Below are 15,116 nucleotides of genomic sequence, written 5' to 3' on the forward strand. Positions count from 1 at the left end.
CTTTGCTGGTCTAATTAGCGCCAATGGAGGTGTTGTCAGCCCACCTCCATCTCCGCAGATTGCGGCAGCTGTTTGAATTCCAGCGAGAGCGATGCTAAATTTCATTAAGACCCAAAGCCTCCTCATTACATGCAGACAGGTGCAGGAAGTGCTGCGGATTTGCACCGCACTGAGTGAAGGCCCTCCTATGTATCTCTCGTAATGTTTGAGATGGCGTTTTTGTAAATCGCACGGCTCCAAAATGACGCTGGAGAAAAGGTCAGCAGTGACCGGAAGAATAATCCGCACTGGGGTCGAGGCAGCTCCCGCTCTGTCACGGTCCTTCAGGAAGGTGGACAGGTACTTTTGCTCAGTGGGGAGATGGAGCCATGTTATGCCAGGCATGGATGTGCAGGTAATTAAGATTGTGCTGGAGTCTTGTCATTGACATTACCCAGTGCTGTAGCCTATGTCCATTACTCACAGTAAAGCTCATTACAGAGAGTAGAGGACTCTGCTTCTTCTTATCACTGCATTTCAGCCTCTATGTATGGAAAGGGAGATAATTAACTCAACAGTCCTTCCATCTTTCAGCAGGAAATATGGACTGATATAAAAAGAAGCGGGTCCATGGAATGCTGTCATTTAATGAGTCACCATGGCATTTATATACGCGAACATATAGCTCATGATGTTCCATTTCAAGGATGACTGCCCGGCCCCGCTGAAAAGACCAGCTTAGGCTAGAATACATTTCTGGGCTGGTTCAAGTTGGTTTATGGTTGTTTGGTGAGGTTCACAATGTTCATGGTCTTTTGGGCTAAGCTGGTTTATTATGTGACTCTAGCGGGTCCTGATTGACAAGCAATACATGGGTTGTGTTAACCCATGGCTAGGTAGACAAACCCAACCACTGGTTAAATTAACAGCTTTCCTGATTTTAGCAAGTTAGAGATGTTCATGGGTCAACGTCATGGTTGACGCGGGGACAAAAATTTAAATTGACCAATAAGATTTGAGGGATAAATGTACAGTCCATTTGATGCTTACAACCAGGGTTGGGTGCTGGTTATACATCGTTGTTATTCTCCTATCATTTCACTCTGCTTTTTGGGTGAGGGTTTAGAGTGGGTTTAGGCTATTTCTACCAAAAAATCAACAAAGTATGTTGCCCCAACATTTCCCACTGGACAAAATCGGTTAGAGCTTAAATGAACCTATAACAACCCAGCATAGATTTGTCCATATTTTACCCAACCATGGGTTGAACCCAACTTTTTTTTACAGTAAACCAACATCCAAACATCAAACATACATCAGCAGAGACGAAGGACACAAAATGTATGGGAGACCAAATGGGCTCGCCACAGGCTCTCCAAAAGTGGAAAACGTTTAGCTGAGGTTATGGAGAGGAGTGGGCAAGGTGCCCAATTAAAGAGAATTTATACAGCTGTATTCGGTACAGTGAAGGACTCGGCACAAAGATGCCCTGTTCTGGGGTTGCCCATAAATTGGGGCTCTATGAATAGCTAGCTGTGCAAAACTATCGGGGCTCTTTCTCCAGAGGGGAGAGTCTGAAAGCTATTTCCCCCGTTAACCCAGCTGATTTGTGGGACGCCAATACCCAATGTTGACGCAGACCTCGCCTCTCTTTTTTTTCCAGCCGTGGCGTCTCCTGGAGGGAATATCATGCCACTTTATCACATCTTTCCCACAGAGGCTGGAAACTTAAGGCCTGTGTGTTGGATAAGGACTGTTCTGCTTCCATCCACGCTGGGTTAGATTAGAAACGGTGTCATCATTCTGCCGACACGAAGACAGAGTGTATCCTACAGATGAGCTGAGGATGATGGTCATCACAGTATTAAATGTGAGAGACGAGGAGGTAAGACACTCGTGAAGAATCACGGTGAGGAGGACTCGAATAATTTTTTTCCACCGAAGGCCTGGAAAACGGCTTTTGGAGCAGCAGTCCTAACAGTGTGATGGATATGTAGACCACATCAGGTAGAAGTTTTAGTGCATTTAAATATTTATTGGTGGGAAAGTGCCTTGACTAAGCACCTCCAATTATCCCCGGCCGACGGGCCCGCAGCGCAGTGGGACCCTCTGAATGTTTTATTACAGACTGATGCATTAAGCAGCATTGGTGTTGTCATTACCGGCACACGGTGACCACAACAGGGCCTGGGCCTCAACGGAGAGCTGCTGAAGCCCACATCTGCTGGAACACACGCATCAATACCACATCTGCAGCCCGTCCAGCGTTCACCTACTGCTGAATGCATCTTTGTTGAAAGTCAGACGTTTTCTGAGTAATGAACACCACAGCGATCCTGGCCTTAATGATCCTTAATATGGATTTACAGGTTCAAGAACTCAACCGGAATTTGCTGCATTTGGAGTTTTTACCGCTCTGAAGTGCAGCAGACAAATGCAGGCACCTGCACTTCAGGCATCCCAGCATCCCTTGCCGTTGCTGCCGAGCGCATTACATCTGACACAAATATGTTTTTTCGCCACACGTTTTGACATTTTCTCGGGAATGATAAAAAATGAATGATAACCTCAATAGTCTTTTACATCTGCGTGAAGATCAATACGGTGTGGGCGAGTAGGTTAGGGGGTCTCCAGAGGTTGGAGAGAGGGAAGCGCGGGGGGGGGGGGCTTGGGGGGATGGCGTGCTCTGCCTCTACGAGATCCGCTGGGTTCTCTAAGTACCATGTTTAATTGGAGGCCTGGACTGGGGCTGGCAGATGGGGTGCTGAGAAGGGCTGTCAGCGCAGAGTGGTACGGCAGGGCGGTAGCAACGCTGGAGCTCCTCGCCCGGGAGCCCCATACATTATTGATCGCTCCTGAGATAAAAGAGGATGCTATGCCATGCACCCTGCTTCTCGAGGAGGAGAATGAAAAGGGAGAAGGGGAGAGATGCGCTGGCTTCCAGCACAGTGTCGAGGAAGAAAAGCGAGACCTTGAGAGTTTGATTATTTTTCTTTAACAGTGTTAAAGTATCAAAGTACTTTGGGTATTCCTTATTCATAGGTTGGTTCATCAGAAACAGGTATTCTTTTTAAATGCAGCATCTTTTTAAGTGGCTCTTGTACATACTATAATAGTATAGTAATTCTCGGAAGGAACTACAAATGTTGTGGCGTTAAATAAAATAACTGAATAACTAAGAACATCGAGCATACTCCTCAGCGCAGATAAATGTGCGCGTCACACCACACCAACTTATGACGAAATGTAAATATTCATTTAGGTCAAATTGACCTTACAGCCCAACAACCAAGGCAAATGGCACAACCCCTTCTCTCTTCCCCGGAGAAGTGTGAACAGCGATCGCTGGCATGGGTCATGTCTCAGTCACAACACTAATGTGACGGAGAGACAATGGTGCCCTGCTACAGGACAGTGGATGCTTGGCCTCCGCTGCTGTTACCCGGGACCCAGGGGGCCTCCGCATCCGTGAAGCCCATGGAAGCAGCAGATGTCGGGGCTGCTGTGCCGCAGCACCCCCCTCTCCTACCCTGCGGCTGTGTGCAGAGCGAGCAGTGTGTATAGGACATTGGGACAGATGGCGGGGGGGTAAGGATAGGGCTGAACAGAGGATGCGAGCGGTCCGCGGTGCCAACACTGGATTCATAGGCATGTATGACATGTTTACCTCTGTGGATTGAAGCCCATAAATGTGCCCTTTAATAGTGATGAGTTTTACACCCCTGGACTGTTAATGTGGAGCTGTACACATCTGACAGTTAAAGGAATAGTTTACTGAATTGTCAATGACAATTCTCTAATATATGAATCACCTTCATGACTTTTCAGATGTACAGACTTGCTTATCAGTAAAACACAACAAAAGAAAAAATTTGAAAGGGATAGTTCACCCAAAAATAAAAATCCTGTCATCATTTACTCACCTTCGAGTTTGAAGAATGTAAGACAGCAAACAGTTTTTTGACTACCATTGTAATTGTTCCTACTATTAGTCAATGGGGTCCCAGAACTGTTTGGTTGCAAGCATTCGTCCAAATATCTTTATCTGTGTTCAACCAAACAAAGAAATGTACACAGGTTTGGATCAACAAGAGAATGAGTAATTCATGACAGAATTATCATTTTTGGGAGAACTATCCCTTTAATAGGTCCTAAATTGTTGAAGTTCGAAAAAGCATAAACATTCAGCATGAAAGTAATCCAAACAACTCTAGTGGAGCGCTTTCTCAACAGATAAAATAGCTTATATCGACTAAAAAGTGCTGGGAAAGCTTACGCTCTGTGTACCTATCAACATCAAAACACCACAAACATTTTTTCACATACATTCCAGAAGAGATGTGTCTGCAAAAACGCAATACCTCACCACCCCTCATTCATAGATGACTAACCGTACCTCACAGACAAAGCAAAACTGAAAGCTGCCCAATGAAACGAGCTCTGTCTGTCTGGGATTATATCGCCATCTAGTGTTCAGGCAATGTACCTAAACGAATACAATCAGTAAATACATTACCATAAATTACAAACAGCTTCTCTGAGACGATTCTCCACCTCTCCGAATGAAGGCCATGGTGTCTGTAAGAGAGGCAGAAAATGACAGAAAACAATATCCTTATGCAACCAGAATACTGAAGGATTAGTCAGCTCCTAAGAATGAAACAAAACAACAACATCTCTGCAATAACCTTGAATCACACCGTTTTTACCCTTTATTCTTTTTTTATGTGCAACACATACAAACCTTCAGAATTGCACACCGCCGAAATCCAAACAGATGACAGAGATTACAGGCCACAGGCAACACTTTACCTCAGCCATGATATAGGTTTAGATTGAAATGTCATGTATTATTCATCGCAACGCCCCATTGTTTGACCATTAAGATGATGTAACATATCCATTTTGGCACACAGACGAACTGTCTGGGACATCACGAGACGCGTCTTTTGACTTTTTGAACTCTGTTGGCTTCTCCACTTGGCGCAAGGCATCTAAGCGCGTCGTATATCACGGGTGAGAGGGAAACGGTGGCATTGCCATTGATAGAGTTTATGCACCGCCGCCTCACCGACATAATGAGCACATTATCTGCGCGCGCTCTAGGACTGCTGCTCGCCCCCGCATCTTAAATATTCAAATCCTATGTGTATGAAAAACAGACACGAGACAACTGGTGAAGAGGGACCGGAAAACCACTGTATTTTGGATAACCTACGTGTACGTTAAGTGATCTTCTGACCATTTTAAGTTAGTGGTCTGGCAGAAGTGCGCAGATTCTTTAGCATATGTACCTCATTTATTTGTTAAATTATTACAGTACTTGAAGTAGCATTTTATTTAAAATACTGTTAATTATCATGCTCCACGATTTCCTGTAATATATTCAGCTTTAAATGTTTAATGGAAACCTTTAACTCGTATCACAATGTAAATCATTCACACACAGCTTTTGGAAAAGGAACGGTTTTGTTCAAATGTGTGAGTGTAATTCACGTGGTTTTGTTAGATTGATGATTTGACTGATTGATGCCATAAAATAACCATTTTGTCTGAATGGTTCCATAAAGAACCTTTAACGTGTAAAGAACCCGTTTATCCCAAAAGGTTCTTCATACTATAAAAAATAAGAAAGCAATGTTCTTAAGAAATTTTGAACAAATGGTTCTTTGGGGAACCAAAATGGGTTCTTCTTTGGCATCGCTGTGAGAATGCACTTTTTAGAATGCGTGGTTATTTGTCATTTATTCTTGTACACAACCAATAGAAAACAAACACCTAATGACATCATCAACACATCTTCGGGGCGCTAATTTATGCACAGAGCCAATGACGAAAACATAAGCTGTCATTCAACTTCTGTCATTTAATGGAGAGCTGTCATTTAACTTCAGCACCACGGACAGGTCAGACAGGTCAACCAAAACTACAGTGCCACTTGAAGAAATTCAGCTTTGATTTGATTATCAGTCTGTCTAAGACACAAAATATATGCTTTTCATATTTGCAGTGGCCCTTTGTCATAAAAAACATTGAAGGTTTTGTGGCAAATTGCTTAATTTCTCTCACTACAAGCCCTGCATAAAGCACTCAATGCCTTTTCTGGATGGCTTGTGTAACCATGGAAATAACACTTCTTGAGTAGAGGAAGTATTGCATGTTAACATGTCATATGAGGACATACAGTTTAAGCATTCCAAGCCACAAAACATATCCCAAGGTTAACTGTAATGAATAGTCCTTAGAGTTTGTGGAATTTCAACACAAATGCAATTTCCATCAGTCAGAGCCTTATTACAGATGCACAACCTTGAACACGGCTCGTGAAGTTGCAGCACTGCTTTTGTAGCAAAAGCTCTCAGAGCACTTGAGGGATTTTTATCCCATCTCTTATTATGTTTCTTAGTTGTGGCCAGATAAGCTTAAGGGAGGCAAAGGCAACCAATTATATTTGCTTAATTATTCACAGCTTTTGAAAGCTTTCATAACTTTGAATAGCCTAGGTGTTCCTGGCATGTCCTGTGTGTTTTTGCAAGTAAACAGTGAAGTGTTTTAGTGAGCATAAGCATTAGTTCAGGGAATGGGTTTATAATCCGTTGAAAATGCTTAACATACATGGCTGGGAAGTCAGACAGTCCTAATGATCCAGATAAGTGGATCTATATCTACAGAATTCTTAACTTGACCAATGTAAATGTAAATGTGTAAATTCATTTGTTTTATATTTTAAAGAATTGACTGTATTTAGAACATTATCCATCCTTAACTCTGGATTTCTGACGTATTTACCATATGAAAAAACTGTCACACATCCATATACTTTTCGTAATAAAACCAGCACAGGCATGCTCATTGTCTACATACTGCATAGCCTATAGGTAGCATGCGCATGCGCATTGCGCGCATTGGAGTACATCGTAAACTTCGGCTGATGCAGACAACGCGCAGGTGATGGGATGCACATAAAGAAGCAACCGGGATCGATTTCTGAATATTCGGTAGTAATCTATTTTACCTCTTTTATATTAAAACGATGAGAAACGTAAACAATCTATGAAAATGGATTTGATATGAGGGATGCCATTTAAATGAGTTTAATGAGGGACGTATCTGTAATATCCTGTGCCTAAAGCGCTTTTACGCACTGTTGCCATTGTGATTTATATAATTACACAAACGCGTAAAATCGCCTTTATTGACTTTGCATTTATTGACATGTTTATTGCTGTCAATGAATCATCGCCGTCGCCGGTATGTCAGCGTCTGTGGATGCACTTGATTTAATCGCATGCTAATTTAACACAGATTCCTATTTGCATAAAAGTGTGTTTAAAACGATGGGTTTGGATATTTTTACTTAAAGAATATAAGTCAACGAATGTCACGTCGCATCGTTTGATATCTGCTGCCGGAGTATTTTCAAGCGTTGAGTCATTATCATAAACATTTTCTAATAGATGGTTTGGCTGCGTTTTCGTAGTGTTAATGTGTTCATGTTAAAGTGTTGCAGATAATGTATGTGAATTAATATTGCCTAATACATGTAAACATTGGTCAAATTCCTGGAGAACCAGTTAATCAAATAAATGACTGACCAATCTGCATATCATTTATAACCCATTCTCTATATTAAGCATCTTGTTCATTATTGTAATGTTCCTGTTTCAGATAATGAACCATTTTCTTGTCTCCTGGGTAATCTGAATATGTAGGACTTGATTAAGCGTAATTCTAGACCAAATAAACGTTTTTAATTCAAAGCTAATGGGGTTGAGAGACAGACAAAAAGGTAATATAGACTTAAATAAAGATCATAATTAGATCATACTATGGGGAAATATTGAACAAAAATAACGCACTGATATTTCAAAATATCTGTCAAAAATTGTTTTTTTTCTAATGCACAACAAAAAGCATGTAAGAGGCAATTTATTGAATTCCAACTGAAAACTGCAGCAATCAAACAAGCGTTTCCGTGTGATAGTGAGACGGTAGGTCATAATGTGTGATTACGATCACAGGTCTGAAAGATGGCATCCTGCTCTGAATTTTGTGGGTCTGGTCACATGGTCGACTCGGGCTGCCGTGTTTTCGGAGTGCGTTCCTATTTGCATCACTTTTATGAGGAGTGCACAGCCTCAATGAGGGATCAGCAGGAAAACCAGAGCCAGAGATCATCCCTGCGGTGGAGTCTGAGTCTTTGGAAGGTATCAGACCGATCCGACGTTGTGTTGAATTGTAATGTCGTCATTCATATTATTTCGTGTTCACACTAGTTGAAATCCAAATTGGCTTTCACATCCTCCAGTGGTCCTTTAGACCCGAGTACATCAAATCAAAAGTTGTTTATCACTACGTCATCAGTAGCAGTATGCTTTTGGATTGTGCTCACGTCAGCCATGTACTTTGCTTCACATGAAACCACATCATCAAAACCTCTAATGTGAAGGATAATAAAAGGAGCATTATCTTACTCTTAGGTCACACTTGCACTTGGTGCTGTGCTCCTGACTGTGGGGCTGGTGGTCATGACGGTGGGCTACGCCATCCCGACTCGCATCGAGGCTTTTGGTGAGGGAGAGCTGCTGTTCGTGGACCGGCAGGCCATGCGATACAACCGCTCTCTGCATGTGTGCGTGCTGGTTGGGACAGGGCTTCTCACGCTGGGTGGAGTTCTGATGGCAGGTGGAATCCTGATGTCGAACATCTCCACGCCTCCAACACCCATAAAACAGGACGATTCCAGTCCACAGTCATCCAGGGGAGAATGCAAAATGGGATGTAGAATCCTAAGCGCAATGAAAAGCCCAGCAGACCCCGTGACGAAGCCTCCCAGTCCAGCTTTGAGTGACGGAGGAATTTCTCCTCTTGCTAGAGATGATAAAGTTCAGAAGAGCTTGTAAAAGCTGAATGACAATACCTGTTTAAGTGTGATATACTGTGCAAACGCTCCTTGTTTATTTCAATAAAAATGTCGGGAGTGTAATATTTGTGTTGAATACTTGATGACATCCTTAAACTGGCAACTCTATAGTGTTTTATTATCGTCAAACATGTACAAAGAAGAAAGAATAATGGCACTTAACTACATTAGGCTTTTTTGAATGATAAGTGTTTGCAAGGCTGCAAACATCAGAGTTTGATTTGAATCATTATGATTTCAGTCTTTGACATGTTCTTACTCGATCAATATTAAAGATATCAAGATTGTATTTTCAAGGAATGTTCTTTATATTATGTTGGGTGGTTTTATGTAGAAAACAGCAAATCACAAAAAAATGACTTGCTGTTTTCAGAGGCAGGCTCACGAATTATAATTTAAAAGGCTGTAAAGACGTTCACCCAAATATAGAGAAAGAAAGAGAGACAGTGATATGAAGCGTCTTGCCCATGTGCCACTTTTATCAGTCAAAAGATGGTTGAATAAAGAACCGACCAATCACAATTCAACAGATGTAAGAAAATGACCGACTGGAATTCAGTATGCAAATATTAGATCTAGATTATGAATGTAAATATTCTAGTTTAAGACTATGGAAGATTTTCAAACGGAAATTTTGAATTATTCCAAAAAAGTGATATACTTACAAAACTACAAAATAGGATAGCACAGGGGCGGACTGGCCATCTGGCGTACCGGGCGTTTTCCCGGTGGGCCGCTAACGTATGGGGCCGGAATGGAGGCGTTGGCCGCTTAGACGGACGTATTATAAATGCGAATGCACGCAACGCGAATGCAAAAGACACGTATGCCACCCCCCATACACCAACCCCCCCGTCGACAAATTCGGTGGAGGGCCGATTTTTCTTCCCAGTCCAGCCCTGGGATAGCATGTCTATTATCTAAAATAAATGAATGTAAATTAAATATAAAATAAATTGTTTTATTATAACCAAACACAGACTGGAAGATATCTTTGGGCCAGGCACGTGTGTCCGATGAAACCGTCTATAGTGTCAATTGAAAACAGGTTAGACCAATTTTCTGCAGTTCTTTTTTTGCAGCTCTCTGGATCAATGACATTGTTTTGCAAGTATTCTCCTCTAATGCATAATGTATTAGACAATATTTTTGTCACCACCTCCTCTTACTTTTGTCAGGCACAAGTTGTGAAAAAAATGAACAGTATACAACACCAAGATCGTCTCGATATGTTTTTGTATCTGTCTCTTTTAAAACGGGTACAACAAATCAATGCAAGCACAATCAAACTGGTTTAAGAAATGTTGCTCAACACCTAGATCCTTGCATTCTTTAATGGCAAAACAAACGTCTTTTTTTCATATGGTGGAGCACTGTCTTTCAGTGCAGTGTTTCGGCGACTGTAAATAGATGCAGGAAACAGGCATGACTCATCCCATCCTCTGTTCACTGCTTCCATAAAACCTCTCTCTCTCTCTCTCTCTCTCTCTCTCTCTCTCTCTCTCTCTCTCTCTCTCTCTCTCTCTCTCTCTCTCTCTCTCTCCTTCTCTCTCTCTCTCTCTCTCTCGCTCTCATTTTCTCTCATATAGCAGTCAGCTCAGTGCGTGGGCTGTTAACAATCAATTAACCAGTGCTCCACGCACGTAGAGCCATCATCAAGAATCGTTCAATCCTCTGCGGCTGTGCCGCGACCGTGCTTAACAAAAACAAGACAAGGAATGGGATAAGGGATATAAATGTTGTTTGCCTTCAGCTTTAGGCCATGTACTCGATGCCTGTAATGTGGTGGCAGCTTGTTAACACATGTTGGTTTCGAACATTCACACTATGAACGCTTTAGCACTCAGGTGGATAGATTGTGACACAGGTGCCTCAGTCAAGTGCATATCACTATAGGTGTCGGTTACTGCAGTTTTTCAGTAGGTTTCTTTAAAAAAGTCACTGTTTTCAGACAGAGATGTGCTCCGAGTATGCACAGCGGAGAGGCAAACAGACACGTGGAGTGGCTGTGACACCAGCGGTGGGGAAATAAGGCGAAACTGACATGCTCCATTGACTGGGCTGTGGAAAATAACTCGCTAGTCGCTGCTGTGAGGAACTGCACATGGCAGAAATTCAATGAACTTATGAACTCTTGGCATTATTGAATGATGCTGATGCGCTCGAGGTTTCAAAGGGCGATTGCGAGCGTTGCTGTATATCCATTATAGGTTTTAAATTACAGAATTATTAAGAGTTTTCTTCGAGGGATATGGGATAATTGAGGTCCCTGGGTTTTATTTTGCTTAAGTATGGACAGATTACTGATGTAATAGCATGTTAGGTTAACAGCACTGTTGTACTTTTTATGTTAAAGGGGTCCTAGTTTGCCTGTTTTGGAAGAATTTGTAATGTTTTTTTATGTGTTTCGATTTTCATAAAACCGCTTTATATTACACATACACTACCGGTCAAACATTTTTGGGACACTTACTCACTTATGTGTTCATATTTTTTCCACATTTTAGAATAATAATAAACTCATCACAATGGTGAAATAAAACAACGGGAAATATGGGAGTTATTTAACTAAAACAATACATTAAAACATGTTATATTTTATCATCTTCAGTGTAGTCACCTTTTGGCTAGAATGTACAGAAATTTAAAACTGTGTCTAAAAAAGTGTGGGAACAAAAGATGCATTCTATCTAAAAGCGAATGCTCACCCAGACCTGCCTGAAACGCCTCGTGTAACCACACCCCCACAAATCTACATCAGTTCGTGGTATGATTTGACTAAGACCGCCCAAATGTATACGCAAGTAAGGTGGGCGTACCTGTCAGTACAATTGCTTTGGAACCTGATGTTCTAAATATGGTAAGAGGCGTTACATTTCTGTCACACTCTTGCAGTATTCGACCAATCACTACGCACTGGTGAACTGGCCAATCATAGCACACCTAGCTTTTCAGAGCGATGAGCTTTGTAAAAAATCTGCGCGTTTCAGAGAGGCGGGGCAAAGAGGAGATACAAACATGACGGTATGTGGAAAATACAGCGTTTTTGAACCTTAAATGGTGTATACACATTGCATTACATCTAAAACAAACGATAATATTCGTTATAGCCGTTTCACATGACCCCTTTGTTAGTTTTGTCATGACAGAACATGCATGTTTGCAAAATTATATTTTTGTTCACATAACTAATTTCAGACATTTTTAAATAATGAAAAACATTTCACTCAAGTGTCCAAAAACGTTTGACCGGTATTGTATTTCATATTTCTCTATTCTCAGAAAACAGGCTGAGTTCCTGCTTCTTTGAAGTCCCTATATCTGAAAATGCTCCGATTGGTCAAGCTGACCCAGTCTGTTGTGATTGGTCACCCGTTAAGAGTATTACCATATCCATGTCCCAGGGGGCAGGGTTCATGTAAATTGTGGGGTTTGTGATGTCACTAACCCAGGAAGAAGCGCATTGTAGTCCCTACGAGCCGTTTGTTGTAGTTCTTAAAAAGTGATTCTTGTTAAAGAGAATATCTCCCTTTGCTGTCAAGTTTGAGCGTTGTGACTTATTATTTACACGGTAACATATTTTTGTGTTACAAGTGGCTGAATTAATGTCAATTGATGCCGTATAAACATAACTTACAGTTATTATATTTGTATAGTTATTGTGGATGCCAGTCTAGATTTAGTTTGGTTGAGCTCGTATTGAAATCTCTGACTTTTGATTTGGTACAGAAGTTGCATGAGGGGATTAATATGGGCTTTTCAGAGAAAAGTCTTGACATGTAAACATCTGCATTTGCTTTTCATTTCTCATCATTCACAGTTGATGCTGTGATGTGCTGTGATGAGCATTTCATCTCTTGCGTTCAGACGTGTCACTTCCTCTGAATGGCTCAGCATGACAGACCGGCCGTAGGAAAACTGAATATATTTAAACGTATACGACCGTGAAATACGCAATTGGATATCAGAGCAGCTGACAGCGGATCACATTAAGGGATCCAATATTTCATTTGCTCACAGAGTCTGTGGCTTTTGGAGGCACTTGTGCGCCGTGATCACTCGTGATGTGCCAGATACACATTAACTAGACAATTTTGGCAAGCAGTCACCAGATCTAATTCAACGTTACGCAATGATGAATGACTGTGATTGAAAATCGGCCTTCTTGATAAGGATAACATCATCACCTGTCACCGCCAACTTTTGCGTCGTCATATTTAAATCTCCATTCATTCAAAAGCTTTATTGGAATAAGTTTATATCTTTAAAAGACCCATTATAAGATTTCACAGTCACATGACCATACTCCTATCCGCCGTCGTTGCAGTTTGTCAAACATAAATTGTTAATTGGATTGCTAAGTGAGAAATACCGCATCCAGTAGAATCCACCTCCAGTCAAAATATTGGGAAAAAGCAATATTTCGAATGAGATTTTAATTTGGATAATCTTTTGAACTTTAATAGAGCCCGAGCCGGTGGGCATGTTGAGATTACCACATCATTATTAAACAAAAGTGACACAAAACCATCAATTCTCAGTCCGTGACAGATAAACGCTTTCCATTGCACAAATAATATTAGTTCTGCCTACTGACGCCAGCTCTTATCTGCCTCTGGTTTATTGGGTTCACGCTGCTGTCAGGTGCTGAGAGATTTGACAGAAATGTTTGCATATATGAATAGCTACAGTCAGACACATATATACGTTGGTAGATCCTTGGAGGAAGCCTAAGGCACAGTGAATGGGACACGGCCATATCGGCGGTTTAATGAAATTCCCCGTGCTCATCAAACACAGGGCGAGAGTGATTATACACGGAGAGGGACAGAGACACGAGATGAAACGTACGGTTTCCAAATATCACCATCCGTATTCTGTATCATTATCATATTCATGCTCGCCGTAATGATGGACGTGTCTCGAGGTTGGAGCGCTAGATGAGATTGTGAGGAAAAGTGAGCACAACCATTGTTGTTACCTCGGGGTGTGTGCAATAATGTAGCCTACATTACATGTTGTATTTTGAAATCTTTGGTTGAAAAAAACTGCCTCGAAATGAATTGATATGACGTTCTGTAATTGAATGCTCTGCGTATTAGAATAGTATCAACAGGGCAATGTGAATTGAAATTTGCTTCAGATTTCCATCTGTTGATTTGTATTATTCATTTTAAAATCTGGTCCTTTCGCGAAAGATTATAATATATTTATGCTAGGAGATTTAGTTAACCTCTACTCATGCATACATACAGTATTATATCAAAGCAGGCAGCCAATTCTCCAACACTTCCCTCTCAAAAAAAAAGGCTCGATTCAATATTCGCACACAGTGCCATTGATCGTAACAATGATTTAGAAGAGCGCTCACTAAAGACAGAAGCCTTTTGCATGAACTACGTAGCCCAAATCCTCAGATACACCTCAATCCGCAGGGATTGTGCGAAAACCATCGCAGCCACATTGTTGAATTATGAATGATTTTTCTTTTATTTCGGAATAACCAAATGACCTTACAGAAATCTCCCTTGCGTTCTCTCCGGGCAGACATCAGACCGTATAAATGTGACTCTGTTACGTTCATTCATGTAAAAGAAAACAAAAGAGTCACACACCGAACAAAGAATTACACTGGAAGAGAATTTCAAGGGCACTTTGGTTAATTCAGATGGCCAGGTTGCATAGCAACTTCATCCATTCAGTCCAAGCGAGTGTCAAACCCTGATTTCCATGAGCAGTTTGAGATGATGTCATTATCTATTAACAGCTTGGACACAGGTGGCAAAACGCTCCACTTTCAAGAAAGCAAGAAGTAATTCTTAGTCTATTTTTACAACAGGGATGATGTAATGCATTCGCGTCTCCTCCTAGAGTTTATGAATCGTGTAGCGCCACCCTGTGGTACTACGAAAAACTCCTTTATGTAAGTTTCTCAAACAAATGACATCATGTGTTTACATGGTGGGTTAAGGATTTCTGATCTACCGATCAGAAAGAAGTGAAAGGAACGGTGGGCGAGGGAAGAAAAATAGTTAGAGAGAGGGAGATAAAGTAGGGAACTTACCGAGTCAATGTGGATGAGTGAGAAAGATAAAAATGTGAAAACAAAATAGAGAGGGTTTTGAGAGGATACGAAATTGAAGGGCAAACTCTCTATAGGGTCAGATATTTTGTGGAATCCTGTTCAGAAACAATCCTAGTATTTATTTAAAGC

General features: G+C 41.3%; 1 protein-coding gene across 1 annotated transcript; it reads left to right on the forward strand.

Moving 5' to 3' along the window:
• Positions 1-6,858: 6,858 nt before the first annotated feature.
• On the forward strand, positions 6,859-10,044 carry nrsn1l (neurensin 1-like). Its single transcript, XM_057355284.1, has 3 exons — positions 6,859-6,977; positions 8,001-8,186; positions 8,460-10,044. The coding sequence occupies exons 2-3, from the start codon at positions 8,010-8,012 to the stop codon at positions 8,880-8,882; spliced, it is 600 nt and encodes a 199-aa protein (XP_057211267.1). The 5' UTR covers positions 6,859-6,977; positions 8,001-8,009; the 3' UTR covers positions 8,883-10,044.
• Positions 10,045-15,116: the final 5,072 nt, after the last annotated feature.

This window comes from Triplophysa rosa, linkage group LG16, assembly GCF_024868665.1.
Source record: "Triplophysa rosa linkage group LG16, Trosa_1v2, whole genome shotgun sequence".
NCBI lineage: Eukaryota > Metazoa > Chordata > Actinopteri > Cypriniformes > Nemacheilidae > Triplophysa > Triplophysa rosa.